General features: G+C 36.0%; 2 protein-coding genes across 2 annotated transcripts in view; one reads left to right on the top strand and one right to left on the bottom strand.

Moving 5' to 3' along the window:
• The window catches only part of MS3_00006429 (uncharacterized protein), a gene marked incomplete at its 5' end in the record, with an annotated part of 75,788 nt that extends 71,330 nt beyond the window's left edge, over positions 1-4,458 (top strand). Inside the window, one exon of the mRNA XM_012941354.3 lies at positions 1,159-4,458. Coding sequence (XP_012796808.1) covers positions 1,159-1,227 — 69 coding nt within the window. The 3' untranslated portion in view covers positions 1,228-4,458. The remainder of the gene's footprint in view (positions 1-1,158) is intronic.
• Positions 4,459-12,136: 7,678 nt separating this feature from the next.
• On the bottom strand, positions 12,137-16,957 carry MS3_00006430 (uncharacterized protein). The gene is made up of 2 exons (XM_051214574.1): positions 16,915-16,957; positions 12,137-13,804 (listed from the first exon to the last, which is right to left on the bottom strand). The coding sequence occupies exon 2, from the start codon at positions 13,489-13,491 to the stop codon at positions 12,520-12,522; it is 972 nt and encodes a 323-aa protein (XP_051067760.1). The 5' UTR covers positions 13,492-13,804; positions 16,915-16,957; the 3' UTR covers positions 12,137-12,519.
• Between the last annotated feature and the right edge of the window lie 1,348 nt (positions 16,958-18,305).

Genomic DNA, 18,305 nt, shown 5'->3' on the forward strand with positions numbered 1-18,305 from the left:
TTATTAGACCTAAAACGTTGAATTTATTTTTTTATTGTACAACTTAATATGCTTAAACGTCTTTAAACAAGAACTTTTAGTTGTGACCTGAATTAATCAGAGACTTAGAAGACATCGTCACAAAGTTCAGACAACAACTTGCTTGTACGTAACATAATGAAACCACACTTTTTGTCTGTTAGTTATTTTGAGTCCTCTAAGAAAGTTGAAAATAATGCCTCTATCGACTAAGTTTCTAGCTATTAGACTGTTTTGGTTTGTGGTAACCTTAAGTTTTTTTAGCATTTTGTGATCACTATGAATTGTATGTAATTACACTCATGAATGAAGAAGGATTTTTTTTTAGAAATATCCAGGAAGGATCAACTAAATAAGTGAAGGAGATCTGAAGTTCTTGGGTTTCATTTGTGATTGCGTTGTGCATGGACACTACTGCGGAGTATTGTTCTGGTATGAAATAGCTACACAGTCCTTCTTGATCCACTATCGATTTTTAAATATGATCACCCTGTGATGTAATCTACAATATCTAACAGCTTGTACAAACTCTCTACAGTGACTACTGTAATAGTTTGTGGATTTTACTAATCACACAGATTATATATATCGGCGGTCTTGTTGTTGTTTTCTCTGACCTAGGCAGTTGAATTTCAGAGCTTTCATTGCCATTCTACACAATATTTTCCACATGAAGTAGTAGACCCTATAAATGTCCAGAATGACAGTAAAATCTCTTCAGTTAAAATATCTAGCTCAAAGAATATACTACCTTATATTCACATGAAAATCTCTCAAATTTATCGCTTTGAGAAATCGTATGCTTTTAGGATACAGTCTAGTTTTTCTGTGTGTATAAACTTTTTGTTTATGAACATCAATAAAAATTCTTGCTCTTAATACACATTGCACATTATCATATCGGCAAACACGTATGCACACAAACATACATCCATGTTTGTACACCTATTATACATGTGTGTTTTGCTGTTGGTGTATATAACTTATCGATTTTTTAAAGCCACATTGTGCGTGTGCTGTGATGTGATTTTACGTAATTTTTTAACGCGTGTATAATAATACCAGTTTTAATAATGCGATCAATGCTACTACTATATTTTCAGTTGTCTTTTTCCTTCTCTTTTTTAATACATTTTGCAGATCATTGATGCAGGTAATAACAAACAGACTAAAACAAATGAAACCTGTGATTTGGCGACAGCATTTTAATTAGCTTCTTGATTAACAGGAATCTTTGTACAAACACACAGACGAAGTAGTATGTATTAGTACATACTTTCACATTCTTCATTCATGTATTCATCTCTTCACGAAATGTAATTTCGCAATGGTCTCAATTTTTATTCGGTTACATTTGTTAATGATAATGATATTTGTACACATATTCAGTCTCGGTGATATTGAACGGAGTGTATTATTATGTGCGTGTTTGACACAGAATAAAACTAAGAGACTAGGAAAATACTGTAACAATCAATCCATGTGATTATTATGTATAGAGTACAGTAGAAAAAGTGAATAATTATGCTACTCACTACCTATCTATTCTTATTTACTAATACATACATCTAATACTTATTGTTCCTATACCTCATAGAATGGTCTGGTGGAAATAAGTGATTTTAATATATATATAAGTATATATTTGAGTACGCTTTTATGATGTGTGTAGTTCAAGTTTTATTAAGTCTCCAACCTGTTATTATTCAATCTTATTTTCACTTGATTTATTTACTTATTCACTCTAGTTTATTTTTCATTGTTGTTGTTGTTGTGTATTTGTTTACTCGAAAATGTACAAACAATTCGTATAAACTAATGTATTACACGAAAACATAATTTTATCTTACTGTATAATTTATTTCCATTCTATTTGAAGTGTTACTGATTTTTTTTCCGGAAAAACTATTCTATTTCACATCCTAATTTAGCTCAATGCTATAAATTGCTTATTCGATGTGTTTCTTTTTATAACCGATATGTATGGTTTTACGGGTTTTTGTTCGTGTGTAATGGGAATCCGTTTTAAAGAAATCTTAAATCAACTCAATCGATTTGTTTTGTGGTGAAAGATAAACATGACTGATGCTTTTCTTTGATTGGTTTTTCTCACTACAATTGTTTTCCGTTTATACATTTAATTTGGAAGCAGTCAATTTTACATATACAAAAAGGACACAAATATCGATGTATACTCTGGTATATATAATTCAATGTCAACGAACCGTAGATAAATATGCCTGTTTTCTTGATTTTACTTTCGTTGTATCTTATCGTTTTTGTTTGTTATGATTTTGCATAATGATTTAGTTATTTTTCTCTTGCCTAGCTTCTTTCATTTTCATACGTCAATATGAAATAGTTTTAGAAATATTTTATGCCGCGTTATTATTTGCTCTTTTTTCTGGATTGCCTTCAGAGCACTGTCATCATCCTTTCTCTCCCTCCCTGCTCGAATGATATAATTACTCGTTTTCAATTTAGTGTATACGTAAAATGAACTATAACGGATCTCTTTCACTCTGATTATATTTTTTATCATGATCACTTCCTTGGGTGTTCCAATCATTTCAGTGCCATTTCCGATACCTCTCTTCTCTTTTCTGTACTTTGCTTTGTTTCTGTATCTCTGCCTCACCATTGCTTACTTTGTGCCGTACTTGTGTGTGTGTGCCTTTTCTCCTCATTTTGGCGTCCAGTTTTGTGGTTTCTTGGTGTTTCCTTTCTCCCCATCAATTTATCTTTTCCTTATTTTCTTCGTTTCCAACATAGTAGTATCTTGTCTTTCCATAGCCATCTCTCTCTCTTCATCTGCTATTTATTGTTTTCTTTTTTCAAACGCCTGAGAAAAGACTAATAAAAATATCAAACAGATTTCTGTATTTAAACCAACATCTCATGTATCTGTGTGTATAGTTTTGCACACATTATCTTATTTGTATCGTATTTTCTAATCTACACCAGAATTCTCATTGCGTATATACAATTCAGAGAGAAACCATATTGATAAGATAAACACATTAGTTACTCAATAAACAATACTGTTTGAATTTCATTCTTGTTTACATTTAAAGTGAAAGGTTCATCATCAACATATAGCATCGTTTTATAAGGATGAATTGAAAGTCAAAGTACAATTAGCACCATCGTTCTTATTCACCACTCTCCACTTCTACAGTGGTCTTGTAACGAATTTCTATCGGTAACATTTGACAAATTGTCGATAATTCACTCCTCATCCAGTGTTCCAACACTAGTTTGTTTACTACAAAATCCTAAATTTGATTCGATGGCGGATTTATGGTTTTCATTATCCAAAGAACTTGAAAGTAAATCAGGACAGATTTCCAACAGTTCGTAAAGTTATTTTGGTTTTTGAGGAGGAGACATCATAAAATTCACTTAGTATCCTATAAATAATATTCACTGATTTAAGGTGGAAAATTAAATTTTATATAAATCTACAGAACTGATCACGGAAGCATGAAGCATTAGTTTACACTGCATGATGAGAAGCATGAGTTACAAAGGGAGAATGAATGTCTAAAGATTGTCATGAGTCTTGTTTAATTACTGTTTAATTTGTCCAACAAACTTTTTACGTTGACACCCTGAAAGTTTATATTCCAGATTACAAATTTATAATGAGTAAGTGTTATCAGAAAATGGACCTGGTATCATCGAAACATAACTGGATTATGTAGGTCGCAGAAAGTATGCAAGACTGCAGAAAAAAAGTATAAATGTATTCCTTCTTCACATAATTCACAAATAATTTACAGGACCTAATCTTATTGATTTCGATAATAAGTGTATCGTTCATAACATAATCGATAATATGAAGAGAAAAATCACTTCAATATTTATAATCAATATTTCAAATGTATGTGAGGTAAATTCCAAACTAACAATATATCGAAGTTTATCATATACACTTTGAGAGAACAAGTCTATACGAGATGTTATTAAACTGAAGTGGAATAATATTATTTTCTATTATTTGATTCTATTCTTAACTTTCTGAAAGAACAATAATCAAACTAAACAAAACCGATACAAATTCGCTCAAATGGTATGAGTGAACCATCCGTCAATAAATTCCACTGACATGAAATATGACAGGGCGTTACTATTAACTTTCAATACTGAACATTAAAATTACCGATGAACTTACATTCATTTGACAATCTTGGAGTCTATGTAAGTTCATAGGTATCAATGACAAGGTGGGACCTGATAGTTTGAAATAAATTGAGCATTGGGTAGAGATTTAATAATGAATATATATTTTGTCATATCCCAATGAGTAGAAAAGTTGTATTTCTGACGTTTCGTGACTTAATGTAAACCACTTCCTCGGAATAGATAAATAACTGAAGTGGCTTACATTAAGTTACGAAATGTCGGAAATACAATTTTCTACTTATTGGGATATAACAAAATATATATTTATTTATGTAAGTTCTATCTATTTTAAATAGTGTTTGGTTCAAGGAAGAATGACTAAGATTTAATAAATTACACGAACTATCTACGGCTCCATGATACGAAATATGATGAGTTAAAATAAGTAACACGATCTTTTGAGTATGATTGTACAGAAGTCATCCATTTTTACGAAAATTGTATTTTGTGTTAATCATAGGCAAACAAAAACAACCTGGTCTGCATTAGATTAAAACTGCTAAAATGATTTTGCACTAATTATACGCCGTTATTACTTTTCGAAGTTTATAGTGTTGCTTAGGTAGACATTGAGTGCTGAAAACGTTTGCCACCTAACTACATACCCCTAGTAAAAAAGATCCATTTTGCTCATGTGATTAGCTTGAAATAATCATACAAAAATTTATCTTTCTATTTCGACAAACTGAACAAAATATACAGTCTTTTTTACAAACAATTTAAGTAGTACAAGGTCATCTCATCGGGTTGTGTTTAACTTCTAAACAGGAGAATTTATGCATGACTCATTATCCTAATAATACTGAAGATATCATTCTAACTTACACTCTCTTGGGTTGACGATAATCATTAAATGGTATTGTTTGAATGTATTCGTATGTAATTTAATAAAAAAATGATGCCAGTTACTTCACTTCTAATTTATTTGTCTTTTATAACACAACTCACTAGATACCCTCTTTATTTTCAGTTAACAGAAGTAACTGAAAATTCCAGTAAAGTATGAATGTCACTTAAGACTGGTTGTCCATTTTATATTCATACAACTAGGCACTGAATGCTTCATTGATGGGATCTTCAACCTTTCTATTTCAGTACTCAATTCTTTGTTGTTCTTCGGTTCCAGTCAATTGATTAGTGGAAGTCAGATAACATGAAAGGACTTTTTGGACGTTGTTTCTTTCCTCAGTAAGATTTATCAGGGAATTTAAAAGTTAAAGACATTTTTCTTTGACAATTAAGTTAATTTCGGCATTATCCATAATCGTTCAAACTATTGGATTCCACATTCGACTGGATTTTACCAAAATTCTGTAAATAGCTATGGCAATGATTGACGTAGGTTTATGTTAGTATAGTCCAAAATTTACAGTTTAAACTGAAGCATAAGCATGTAGGTATTTGAACAAGTTACTACTTACTATTAATTTGTTAATTTATTATTTGTGATGATATTTGCACTATAATTCGCCAGATAATTTCTTAAGGAAGCTGGCTCCAATTCATTAGATATGAAAAATAATTACAAGATAAAAATTATGGGCCGAATTCGAAAAATTAAAGCATAAAAATGTTTATGCACTTCTCTCTCTCTCTCTCTCTCAAGGGACAGAGACTTTGATCATCCTACAACCCACCTACAGCTGAGTTATCCCATTACGAACAGACACTAACAGAATAATAACTGTCACCTTTTAAAGAATATCGATTGAATTTCACTTGAAAAGATCGATATAATAGAACAAGAGGTATATATATATATATATATATATATATATATATATATATATATATATAATGAACATGTAAATTTTATGGTACTGAATCACATGAACTGAAAATTTAGTGAATCGGTTGTTTTAGCACCCCAATTAAGTCGAACTGTCCTGACGGTAACTGTTGATGTCATTTTCGTTTACAGAATGAATAATTTAATGAAACAATAATAGTGGTTAACATTTTTCAGATTTAAAATAAATTCCTGCAATGTACTGCTGTTAATATATTACTATTTATTCATAATAGAAGCCACTACTAAATTTTGTCAGTGTTCTGTTAGTCACTTTCTATGCAAAGAAGAAATCTGGGTGTATAATGTATGACAGTTAAATATTATACAAGTGTTTAAGAGTCTTATTATTTGTTTGAACACATAAACATTGGAATAAAAGGGCACCAAATACATATGTGCCACAGAGATAGGGAATATAAAGTGCGCATAATACAAAAGAAGAACAATAAACAGGAATAAGTGTGAGATGTGAGTAATATTAATGATGATGATAATAATGGGAGCAGAAGTTCAGTTACTTACTTACTTACTTTCGCCTGTTACTCCTAATGGAGCATAGGCCACCGACCAGCATTCTCCAACCCACTCTGTTGTCCGCCTTCTTTTCTAGTCCCATCCAATTCTTGTTCATTTTTCTCATGTCTATTTCCATTTCTCGGCGTAATGTGTTCTTTGGTCTTCCTCTTTTCCTTTGGCCTTGAGGATCCCATGTGAGGGCTTGTCTTGTGACGCAGTTGGGTGCTTTCTTCAATGTGTGTCCTATCCACTTCCAGCGCTTCTTCCTGATTTCTTCCTCTGCTGGGATCTGGTTCGTTCTCTCCCATAGTTGGTTGTTGCTAATAGAGTCCGGCCGATGGATCTGAAGTATTTTGCGTAGACAACTGTTAATAAACACCTGTATTTTCTGAATGATGGCTTCCATAGTTCTCCAGGTTTTTGCCCCATACAGTAGAACTGTCTTGACATTTGTATTGAAAATCGTGACCTTGGTGTTGGTTGACATTTGCTTTGAGTTCCAGATGTCCTTCAGTTGTAAATATGCTGCTCTTGCTTTACCGATCCGCGCCTTCACATCTGCATCAGATCCACCCTGTTCATCAATGATGCTGCCTAAATCTGTAAAGGTTTTTACATCTTCCAAATCCTCTCCGTCAATTGTTATTGGATTGGTGCATGCTGTGTTGTATCGGAGAATCCTGCTTTTCCCTTTGTGTATATTGAGACCTACTGCTGCCGAGGCTGTTGACACACTGTTCGTCTTCTGCATTTGTTGTTGCGTTTGGGATAGAAGGGTCAGATCATCTGCGAAGTCTAGATCGTCCAGCTGCATCCTAGATATCCACTGTATCCCGTGTTTCCCGTCAGATGTTGATATCTTCATAATCCAGTCGATCACCAGGAGAAAGAGTGAGAGTAAGCAACCTTGCCTAACACCGGTCTTCACTTCGAACGACTTTGTCAACTGTCCTCCATGCACGATTTTGCAGTGTAGTCCATCATATGAACTCTGAATGATATTGACTGTCTTCTGAGGCACGCCGTAGTGTCGAAGAAGTTTCCATAGTGTTGTTCTGTCCACGCTATCAAATGCCTTTTCGTAGTCAATGAAGTTGCTGTAGAGTGATGAATTCCATTCAATGGATTGTTCCACAATGATCCGTCGAGTTGCGATTTGGTCTGTACACGATCTATCCCTACGGAATCCTGCTTGTTGACCACGAAGTTGGGCGTCTACGCAGTCCTTCATTACTTTGACAATACCCTGTTGAAGACTTTTCCCGGTATTGAGAGAAGAGTGATGCCCCTGTAGTTATCACACTTGCTGAGATCGCCTTTCTTCGGTATTTTGATCAGGAGTCCTTCTTTCCAGTCTTTTGGTACTTGTTCCTCATCCCAAATCTTATTGAAGAGAATGTGGAGTATCCTTGCAGTTGCCGCTACGTCTGCTTTTAGTGCCTCTGCTGGGATGTTGTCCGGTCCTGCTGCTTTGCCACTCTTGATTTGTCTGATGGCCATGCTGATTTCTTCAATTGTTGGTGGGCCAACATTGATTGGGAGGTTCGTGGGTGCTGCTTCGATGTTGGGTGGGTTTAGTGGAGCTGGTCGATTCAAGAGTTCTTTGAAGTGTTCTACCCACCTGTTTTGTTGCTCTTCAATGTTGGTGATTACCTTGCCTTCCTTGCTTTTCACTGGTCGTTCTGCTTTGAGGCGACTTCCATAGAGTTTCTTTGTCGTGTCATACAGTTTTCTCATGTTTCCTTCTCTTGCAGCCTTTTCCACCGTCGTTGCTAGATCTTCCATATATTTACGTTTGTCGGTTCTGATGTTCCTCTTCACTTGTTTGTTTACTTCTGTGTATTCAGCTTGTGCCTTGTTGAACAGTGTACTCGATAAAAAATTTAGTATGGAACAACAGTCAGCAGTAGTTTCATAAAGCAGTAGTAAGATGTTTCCTTCTTAATGAATAACTGACACGACAGGCGTCGATGAAACCTCACTAGTCGTTTTGACTCTTATGTTCATTGTTTAGTGATCACTTGCCATCTGATGCATAACTCAGTCACACTAGGTTGTTTAAATGTTTTTCATAAATGACAGTCTTAATTAACCAATAATAACAGTATATTCAGAGATCTGATCAGTTTCTGTATTTTGATCACTATTCATTTTGGCGTTTAGGTTTTGGTTCCACGAGTAGTCTGTTAGTTCATCCTCTTTAGTCACTTGAGTAATTTTATCAACTAGTTGTTCCGTTATAATAGGAACAACTAAATAATATAGTGCGCTACTTACTTCATTTTACCTATGTTAACCAAGAGCGATTTTTCGGCTGTTGGTATGCCTATCAACAATTTTGGAACTTGGCATCATGGATTTGTTATCAAATATTTAACTCCACAGATTGACAGTTACCTTAACCTCAAGGACATGGAATTTCGAGGTCTATCGTTCTGATCATTTTCTGATTTCGTAAATAGATTCGAAATACGAACACATATACTTATTTTCCTGGTAAAACCTTGTTGGAAGTGAAGTGTTAGACTAATAAATATATTTCAGCAAGTAATTAGACGGGAAGTATCAAGTACTGACAAGGTCAGTTACTATATATTGGCTAACTTATTTTACATATTTCAGTTAATTACAGTTAGATAACCTTAATGAATTATCAAATAGCGGCAAACCGGCAGTGATAACAACCTCAAGATGTGTTTTGCACGTAAAGAACAGACTTCATAGTCGGTAAACAAAGCTGTACAACATTACCATGCACTTGACTAACAAGTGAACTATGTGACAGCGTCTCCATTCCTAGAATGTACAATTGGTACGTAACACCAATAACACAAACTCATATATTTGTAAATATCTCTGGCAAAAAATTGACGCGAAAATATATATCATGCCAAGATGTAAAACCTTTCTGTCAGTAAAATTGATGACAGTCAGCTATCTAAACTCAGAACCCACTAATTTGAATACCTAACCTGTTGTAGGTATTAATGCCCAGGCTGGACTTGATAGTTTCAAGTAAATTGAGCATTGGGTAGAGATTTAATAATGAATATATATTTTGTCATATCCCAATGAGTAGAAAAGTTGTATTTCTGACGTTTCGTGACTTAATGTAAACCACTTCCTCGGAATAGATAAATAACTGAAGTGGCTTACATTAAGTTACGAAATGTCGGAAATACAATTTTCTACTTATTGGGATATAACAAAATATATATTTATTATTTAACCTGTTGATTCAAACCACTTTTGAAAAACACTATATGTCAGTGAGTTGACAGTTTTATCTTATTTGAAGATAAAATATTAAACAGATGAAATCGGCCATTACTATCCGTACATAAGAAAAACAACAATTTGATAGTGTTTATGAAAACGCCATTGTGATGTTCGGAATAGTGCGACTGGTCTATATAAATCGATTCTTAGTATGAACATTATACTTCTAGACTCAAGCATCCATGGCTTATAAAAATCTTTAAATTATCTTACCATCCCAAAGGAATTAGCTATTACACTACGATAATCAAGCATGTGTGAACGAAAATGGGCAGTTTGGGATTTGAATCTTGATATAGGCGGTATTCAACTCACTAAGCAAAAATTTATGTACTAGGCTTCGAGAAGTATATTTATTGTAAGGACAGGTTAAACTACCTGACTACTCAAACCAAAACCGACAGAAAGTCGGACCTTCAGTCTAATAAAATTGAATAGTATAACCATTAAGTCAACTCTCTATCAATCCGAAAGGTAAGACTAAGGAATCGCTCAATACTGAGTTGTAGTTAATATTAGGTTGAACGACAATTAATTTCTAATAAATGTAAGTTTCATATCACTGAAATTCACAACTGAGTGATCACTCAATAGTAACCGATGTTATGTATGTCAAGTCCTTTTTAGTGCTGATCGGATTTTATCGATTAAGCTACAATCTACTAATCTAAGTGGCTCCATATCACGTGAACTATGTTGACTTACAGGTACTGTTTGGAAGTAGACGGCAGAAAAGTCTGAGCCTGCAGATCAATCGCGTCCCGGATATTTCGATGGCAACGTTTCTAATTGTGAAGTTGGGTGACACGGAACCGAATTCTCAGGGAGCATGTTTGGAATTCGACATTATTTTCAATTTTAGAAGTGATCAACACAACTAGAGCTGGTAAGTATTTTTTAAAAAGCCTGATGGTTGGTTTAAATTTGATGAATACAGAACAATTAGCGTGAAACATACGAAAGTTCTAAGCTTTCGATTACTATTAGACAACTAAGTTGGAAACTACCATTGGTTCTAAGAATGATGGAACAACAACAATCAGACTGATATATCCGCACTTACCTTATTAAGATTACTACCTTTCCTAGGAAAATATGATGGCCAACGCTTTATGCTAATTTAGTGGGGCTAAACTCGACTTTCACGCCTTAGAAAACCGGGCACCAGAGATTATAGCTGTCGGTAGTGAATAAATGTACTTCATGAATGCTTAAGTTTATTGGCTGGAAACTGCTGTTTTGAGTCAAATGGAAATGAACTTGTTAAATACGCGGGCTATTTTTTACGAAACATTCGGGAATGGTTAACACAAGTCGACACCTACTGAACTACTACTGAAAAATAGACAGAGCATGGGGAATTAAATGTCGCTTTCTTGAAATCTAAAAGAAACCGTAGCCAGGATAAATGGCACACAAGAGGCCAGTAGGACTATTTTTCCACCATTAGTAATATTACGAAAATACACTCATCACTAAAACGTCTTGTTAAATTTAAAGTATTAACATCCGATCAATTGTCAAATACTAACTGAGTGGAACAATAGGATCACCGCCGAAGCTTTTCAAGTCATACCACGTAGATATCACTTTCAGAATACCCCTTTCGTAAGAACAGCATGATTTGAACCCGGAAGATTGAAGAGTGAGAATTTTACTAGCGTACTTACATTGTAATAGAAAACTGTTTTTGACTGAATCACTGAGACAAATAAGTTTTCACTTACACATTGTTTATGGGACTAGATGTTTCTATAATAAATCTCTGATCTAGTGTCACGAAAAATAAATAAGATTGTTGATAAGGATTTTTGATGCCTGATGCATGATTAACAAGTGTAATGTGCTTATTTGTGGACTTGCCAGCTCTCAGAAAGGAATGTATAAAAAGTATGCTTGATTGTCTCGTTGACTGTAGTTTGTAGGAAAACCACCAAACACTCAACTAATGACGCAATATTTTAAGAGCTCGAAGGAATCTATTAGTGCTAGATGTTTAAAGTTTTAACAGTTTTGATCTTAGGAAATAAAATACACCAAGGCTTTTGCATGAGAGAGCTATGAATAAATAATTTAAAAGTGCAGGTATTATACATTATGATGAACTGTATTAAATTTATTAATGAAAACACCTCAAACTGTACTTCACATAATGTAAAGCCTCTCCTAATAATCTGCGTGTTAAATGAAACAAATACATAATGTGTGAATTTTTTTTGTCGATATGATTACTCGAGTGAGCATAATCAAAAGACGTAAATATCTAGTTATTAAACCGAAATATGCATCGAACGCACGAGATTCACGAACTTCCACCAATAATGAAAACCACAATAAAAACTAACGTTTTTGGGAAAGCAGAAGTTTTTTAAGAGTCGGTTAATCGCTGATTATAAAAATGTACCATTTTTCATAATATAAACATAATTACCAAATGTGGTTTACCATCGGGATAGCGAAAGATCTTGAGCTGAACAACACTTTACAAGACATCAGTTTAATATTCAGCAAAAAATGAATTGTAAAAAAGTAGTAAATTGGGTATTATAAGGATACACAGAGTAAATCTCATTGAAAGTGGAAAATAAAAGCCCTAGAGGTAGATAGAAAAGTTTAACGAAGACAAAAATTCAGACATACAGTAAGACATTTGACGTCGATGAAAGGGATATTTTCAGTATTTATTAACATTGAAATGTAACAAGAAGACATGATTACAATCCATGTGACTAATTTGAAGTAGAACACTTCTTAACATCTAAGTCCATCATAGAATCCGTAATCTCATTTGTACTTAATGCATTAGAGACATTAAGGTCGTTTGGAGAGCGTGTACATTCAACAACACCGGATGGTATTGAAGAATGAGAGATAGAAGATATAGGAGATGAGGGCAGGACATGAGGAGAAGGAGGAATTGAAGATGGGCTACTGGAGTTATTGGAGTTTGTAGCCACAGAAAAAAGTTGACATGATGGGCTAGAAGGACTCGATACTACAGGTAAACTCGGTGGCCAACGGAAATAGGGGAAGTCAGAATATGGATTTGTGCCACTGCTACATATCCGGACATCATTTTGACATGAAGATTTGTTGTTTCTGTGGCAACATGAAGATTCTGGTGATCCCTCACGACTAGCATCATCACTAGAACCTGCACCCCCAGACACACAAGACAAATACCCTCGTTTGCGTCCAAGAGCAGCTGAAACAAGCAAAGGACTTGCACCACCGGTATTGCTAAATCGACGGGGATTGGGAGAAACAGTTGAGGTTGGTAAAGAAGGTGAATAACACTGTACGCGTGAAGAGACAGGTGACGCAACCGGTGACGGATAGCAAGAAGATGATCGAGGAAAATGAGGAGGACTCGAAGGCATACCCTTACTAGAACCAGTGGCAACAGAAGGACCACAGTTGCTAACTCCGGAGCAGATAGGATAAGAACAAGTGACGGAAATTACCAGAGGCCCACTGAAAGAACTTGGACGATGATTAGGGCTACTATTCACAGATGTGGAAGACGATGAACAATCTCTGTCGCTAGATTCACTGCATGAAACACTTAGACCAGCCCATGAAGATGATAATCGAGAAGTTTCTGTTAGAAGTTTTTCGTGCTTTACTTCGTTTTCCACGTGGTCTTCAGCAGTCACATAATAATGTGCAGAACAACGTCTGACCGCTTTGCGCTTTAGCATTCAATTACAAGAATTATAAATGTATCACAGAAAATAGATTACTGTAAGTATAAAGAGTTTAAATGGGCATGCTTCTATAAGGCATTCGTTTGTTGTAACTCAAAAAATGAATAAGAATGTTCATCCATAAACTTATTTACTTGTAAACTGCATATCTTTAACTAGAAAAGTGTAAATAAAATGAATGAGATGAACTATCCACACAAATAAGAAACATATGTAACATGGCACGTCAATACATTTGCTTGACGTTAAGAAGCTATTGTTGGGTGGATTTCCTTTTTACTGTCCGAATGTTATTTTTAAGAAACCACTAAAAAACAGGAAACAGGATATAAGGTTAAAACCCTAAATAAAATTGGATTATTCTAATAAAGAGCCCCAACAATTAAAAAGATTATTGTACTTTCGACTCGAACACCTATCTAGTTAACAGACAGTCAGTCAGCTACAACGCAGGACCAGGCACATATATGCATCGGTCCAAGTTGCCACACCTATTAGCACAACAAAATGAACACCAAATTCATAGCATTACTTACTTCGATGGTGGTAATATATAAAAGAAAGATTGCATATAAGGATATAATACAGGTAGAAAGAATTAGTTCGTAGAAAGAAACATACGAAGCGATCTTAATCTCTTAGTTTAAGGGAAGATAGAGAGTGTATACACCGACGCTATTGTGATCGATTCTGAGCCATGTCACACAGATTCTCCAACAACTGGTTACGAGTCACGCGGACCTCAACCAAGTAGTCTGCATCTACCAACATGGCTAAGACCAGAAGTCAGTGACCTTAAGCACTGATGCCACGTTTTGGTTTGGCTTCCCCTAACTTTCTTCCAACCATCCCCAACACTAGTCAGTATTGCACGTCGTGGTAATTGGTGTTCAGGCAAACGCAACACGTAACCCAACCATCTCAGTCGATCAAGATTCACAACCACATCAACTGATTTACCATCATTCCCTAATCCCCTGCGTCTAACCTCACTATTACTTACGCGGTGATTCCAGCAGATGCAAGGAATATTTCTAAGGCATCTGTGGTCAAATACTAGTAGCTTACGAGCATCTTCTACTCTTCATGGCCACGTTTCGTAGCCGTAAAGCAGAACAGAACGAACTGCCGCGCAGTATACTCGTCCACTAGTTGATAGGCGGATAAATCGCCTTTGCCATAGGTGACGTGAGTTGGCAAAAGCCAAGCGAGCTTTTCGAATCCGTGCTGAGATTTCGTCAGACACCAACCCATTTGGGCTGATTAGACTCCCAAGATGAGTGAAGTTGACGATGCGTTCGACTACTTCACTCCCTATCCCTAGTTCAAGTGTTGACACAGGCCAGCCCTGAAGCAACAACCTGCATTTACAAGGGGAGAAACGCATCCCTAACATTCTGATATTGTTTCTCGGTGTTTCCAAAGGACTGCATTTTATCAACGTCTTCATCAAACAGGACAATGCTATTTGGGCATTCTAAGTCGATAAATGGACCACCTGGAAGGTTGATTCTTGAAAATTTAGTCGACAACAACGTTATTTCCAGCAGTAGGTCTATGATAAAGTTAAACAAAAATGGAGATAGTGGACAGCCTTGACGGACACCACTTGAGGTTGCATAATCAGATGATAGTTCGCCATAAGCTCTGACTCGACTGCTAGTGTTCAAGTAGAGCCTTCACAAGGTTTATGTACTTCTGTGGTACGCCTTTCAATGACAGATACTGCCACAGAACCTCTTGGTCTACAGAGTCAAATGCTACTTTTAAGTCAAGAAAAACAATCATTGTCAGACGCCGATAGGCATGTCTTTGTTTTGAAATCCGACAAATAGTGAGTATGTGGTCGATGCAGCTACGATCAGGTCTGAAGCCAGCCCGATTTTCTCGTATTTACAGTTCACGAGTATTTGTTAGGCACCCGATTATTATTGAGGCTAGTATTTTAAATGCTATATTAATGTAATCCCTCTATGGTTAAGACAGGAGGATTTTGACCCATTTTTATATATTGGAACAATCAGTGATTGAGACCCGTCAGATGGGATTATATCCAGTTCCCAGATTTTAGCTAAAATATTAGGCAACTCAATCGCTAAAACTGGACCACCAACATTAAAGACCTCTGCAGCCAATCCATCTGCTCTTCCTCGTTTCAGATTAGCTACAGCCTTTTGAACATCTAGAGTCGGGGGACCTACTTCAATGTCTCATTCACGCTGTTTGGGAATGGTGGGTAGTTGCAGAGTAGCTGGAGGCCAGTTGAACTGCTCCCTAGTGTTCCGCCCAAAGTCCTACACGTCTGGACTAAGAGCAAATAAGACTGTCGTTTTTTCTGAGACTATCTCACTTACACGCGACTTATTAATTCCAATTTCTTTTATTAGTCTGAAAAACTGTCTGATGTTAGCAACAGCTGCTGCCTTTTCCATCTCTTTGCTTTCGTTGCCCAGCACTGCTCACGGTCGTTCCCTAGACTTTTGCCTAATCCAAATCTGATTTGTTTTCGCTCCTTATCGTGTTTTAAGCCTGATGAGACGAGTTTGCGAGAATCCATCAGTGCAATAAACTTAGTAGAAATCTACTAGTTTTTCGTGACCCTTTGGTTTAAATCACTGATAGATGTCGCTGCTGTTTCCATAACTGTTTGTTTACGAAATTGAGAGAACGAAAAGCAAATGTCTGGCGCTGTAACATGGTTGGCGAATACGGAGGATCCACCTAGGGGAGTTGGAAAACCCTGATTCCAAACCAATGGTGCACATGGGCTGTAGGATCCTGAGGTAACAAACGGCGTATGAACCTACTGTTGGTGACCGGCTTCCATGAAACTGCATCTCTTGACGTTGCTCTACTGCTCGTGAAGACTTCACGAGTAAGACTTTATTACACTAGGGTTTCCTCTATTTTATTCCAATTGTAGCTCGCACAATAGCCTTAAGTTGATGTTAGTAATGAGTGGATAAGGCAAACATAGTTTGAGTTCAATGTTGGAAGACCACAAATACCATACAGCCCACAGACTGTCTAAAGAACGACAATTTGGTGCAAGTGACAGCTCTGTCACAGCATGAATAAAAGCTACATAAACTAAAAGGGTAAATGTGGAAAACCTTTGATGCTCTCTAAAATAATCTGATGAGACGGTACACCAGGAAAATAAAAGCAATTGTTTCAGTGTTAGTTTTTGCGCCCTGTCATCTCAACATAGTGATTTACACAAAGCTAAAGCTTTGAGTGCAAATTTGATCATTGGTATTACGATGATCGCGTCTAGATGATATGATACATTCTTATTATTGCTATTCGTGAATTAAAATAACGGTTTTAAGCACTTCCAAATTTTTTGGGGAGTGATAACATTTTACTAAAACATCCAACAAACCGGACTGAGAAGGAAAATAAACGTTAAAACACCTGTCAGGTCAAAGAAGCGTACTCTTCCTATTAGGCGGCATATACTACTCAAATTGAAAATTTGTCGTCAGCCTTCAGTAACTAAGATAGAAGGTCAATCGGCCTATATTAGTCCTTGGAATTTGTAGTGCTGTGGCGATTCAATCTTGCTCTGAATACATCAACAGAATGAGCTGATATTACGTGTTCTGGAAATTTACTATTCAATGAGAGAAACGGATATCCATACTTAAACGACTTGATTTCGGTTTTCGAAGTGCTTTGAAATGTCTCGTCAAATGGCCAGCCCTAGATTAAAGAACAATATAAAACATAGCGTTGACAAATTCATCGTTCAGCACACGGTAAGCCAGTATTAAATCACCACATAACCTGCGGTGTGATAACGGAAATGGGTTGAAATATCTCAGTTTATCTTTATACGACAGACCAGAGAAACCGCTCGCCATTTTGGTTCATCACCACAGAAATCTTTCTGACATATCATTCTCATACCTGAAATCCCATATTCCTGTTGAGGCCTCACGAAAGTCAGGTATAATACACCTAAACATTTTTCGTCCTGGTAACGGAGCGATTTACGAATAGCCCATAAGACCCTAGAAACGACAGAATTGGCATTACTAGTGCTTTCCAGGTCGTTGCTTATTACGACTCCTAGATCTTTGTAGTTCGTTTATTCAAGTAACACAACATCATAGTCACTTATTTGCATCATCATACTCTTGTTAGAGTTAACTTCTAATGACCACCTACTAATCCATTCAACCAGTGAATTTAGGTCATCCTGTAATATTATTCTATCTGCCACCATTTATGAGTCCCCAAATCTTTATATCATCTACAAAGAGTAGGACAGATGAATTGCTACGATTGGCAAGTCATTTGCGTAAGGTCGAAAGAAAAGATCGAGAATAGTTCCTTGAAGAACTCCACTATTACAGATTCCCATGTTGATAGAGCCCCATTTTTGTACCCGCTGCCTCTTATAATTGAGAAATTCAATTATCCAATATATGAGTTCACAACAAGTCCTAAAACTCTTCAGTTTTAATCTTCGATCCAAGCGAAAAACCTTGTCAGAAGCTTTACCTAGGTCTGTAGAAGTTAAATCTTACGGAATATTGCTGTTTTGCTCTTGCAATGGGCAAATGTTTAAAGCATGATACGCTTTTTCTCAATCCATTGTTGCAGTAAACAAATAGTTTTGATGGACACTGCTAGCTGAAGGCTCTCTGACACTCATCCGCGCCAGACCACGAGTAGGTACTCCGTGTTACGCACCTCTTACAACCATTAGCCAGCTTGGATTAAATCCATAGCCTTCCGAATATATATTCATTCCTGACTTCTGTTTTGACAGGATTGTCATACCTCGTTTATAAAGGTGT

This window comes from Schistosoma haematobium, chromosome 2 (genome assembly GCF_000699445.3).
Source record: "Schistosoma haematobium chromosome 2, whole genome shotgun sequence".
Taxonomy (NCBI): domain Eukaryota; kingdom Metazoa; phylum Platyhelminthes; class Trematoda; order Strigeidida; family Schistosomatidae; genus Schistosoma; species Schistosoma haematobium.

What these genes read in the sequence shown, in the direction of transcription:
- MS3_00006430 (XM_051214574.1), bottom strand. Translation starts at nt 13,491, where the DNA reads ATGCTAAAGCGCAAAGCGGTCAGACGTTGTTCTGCACATTATTATGTG.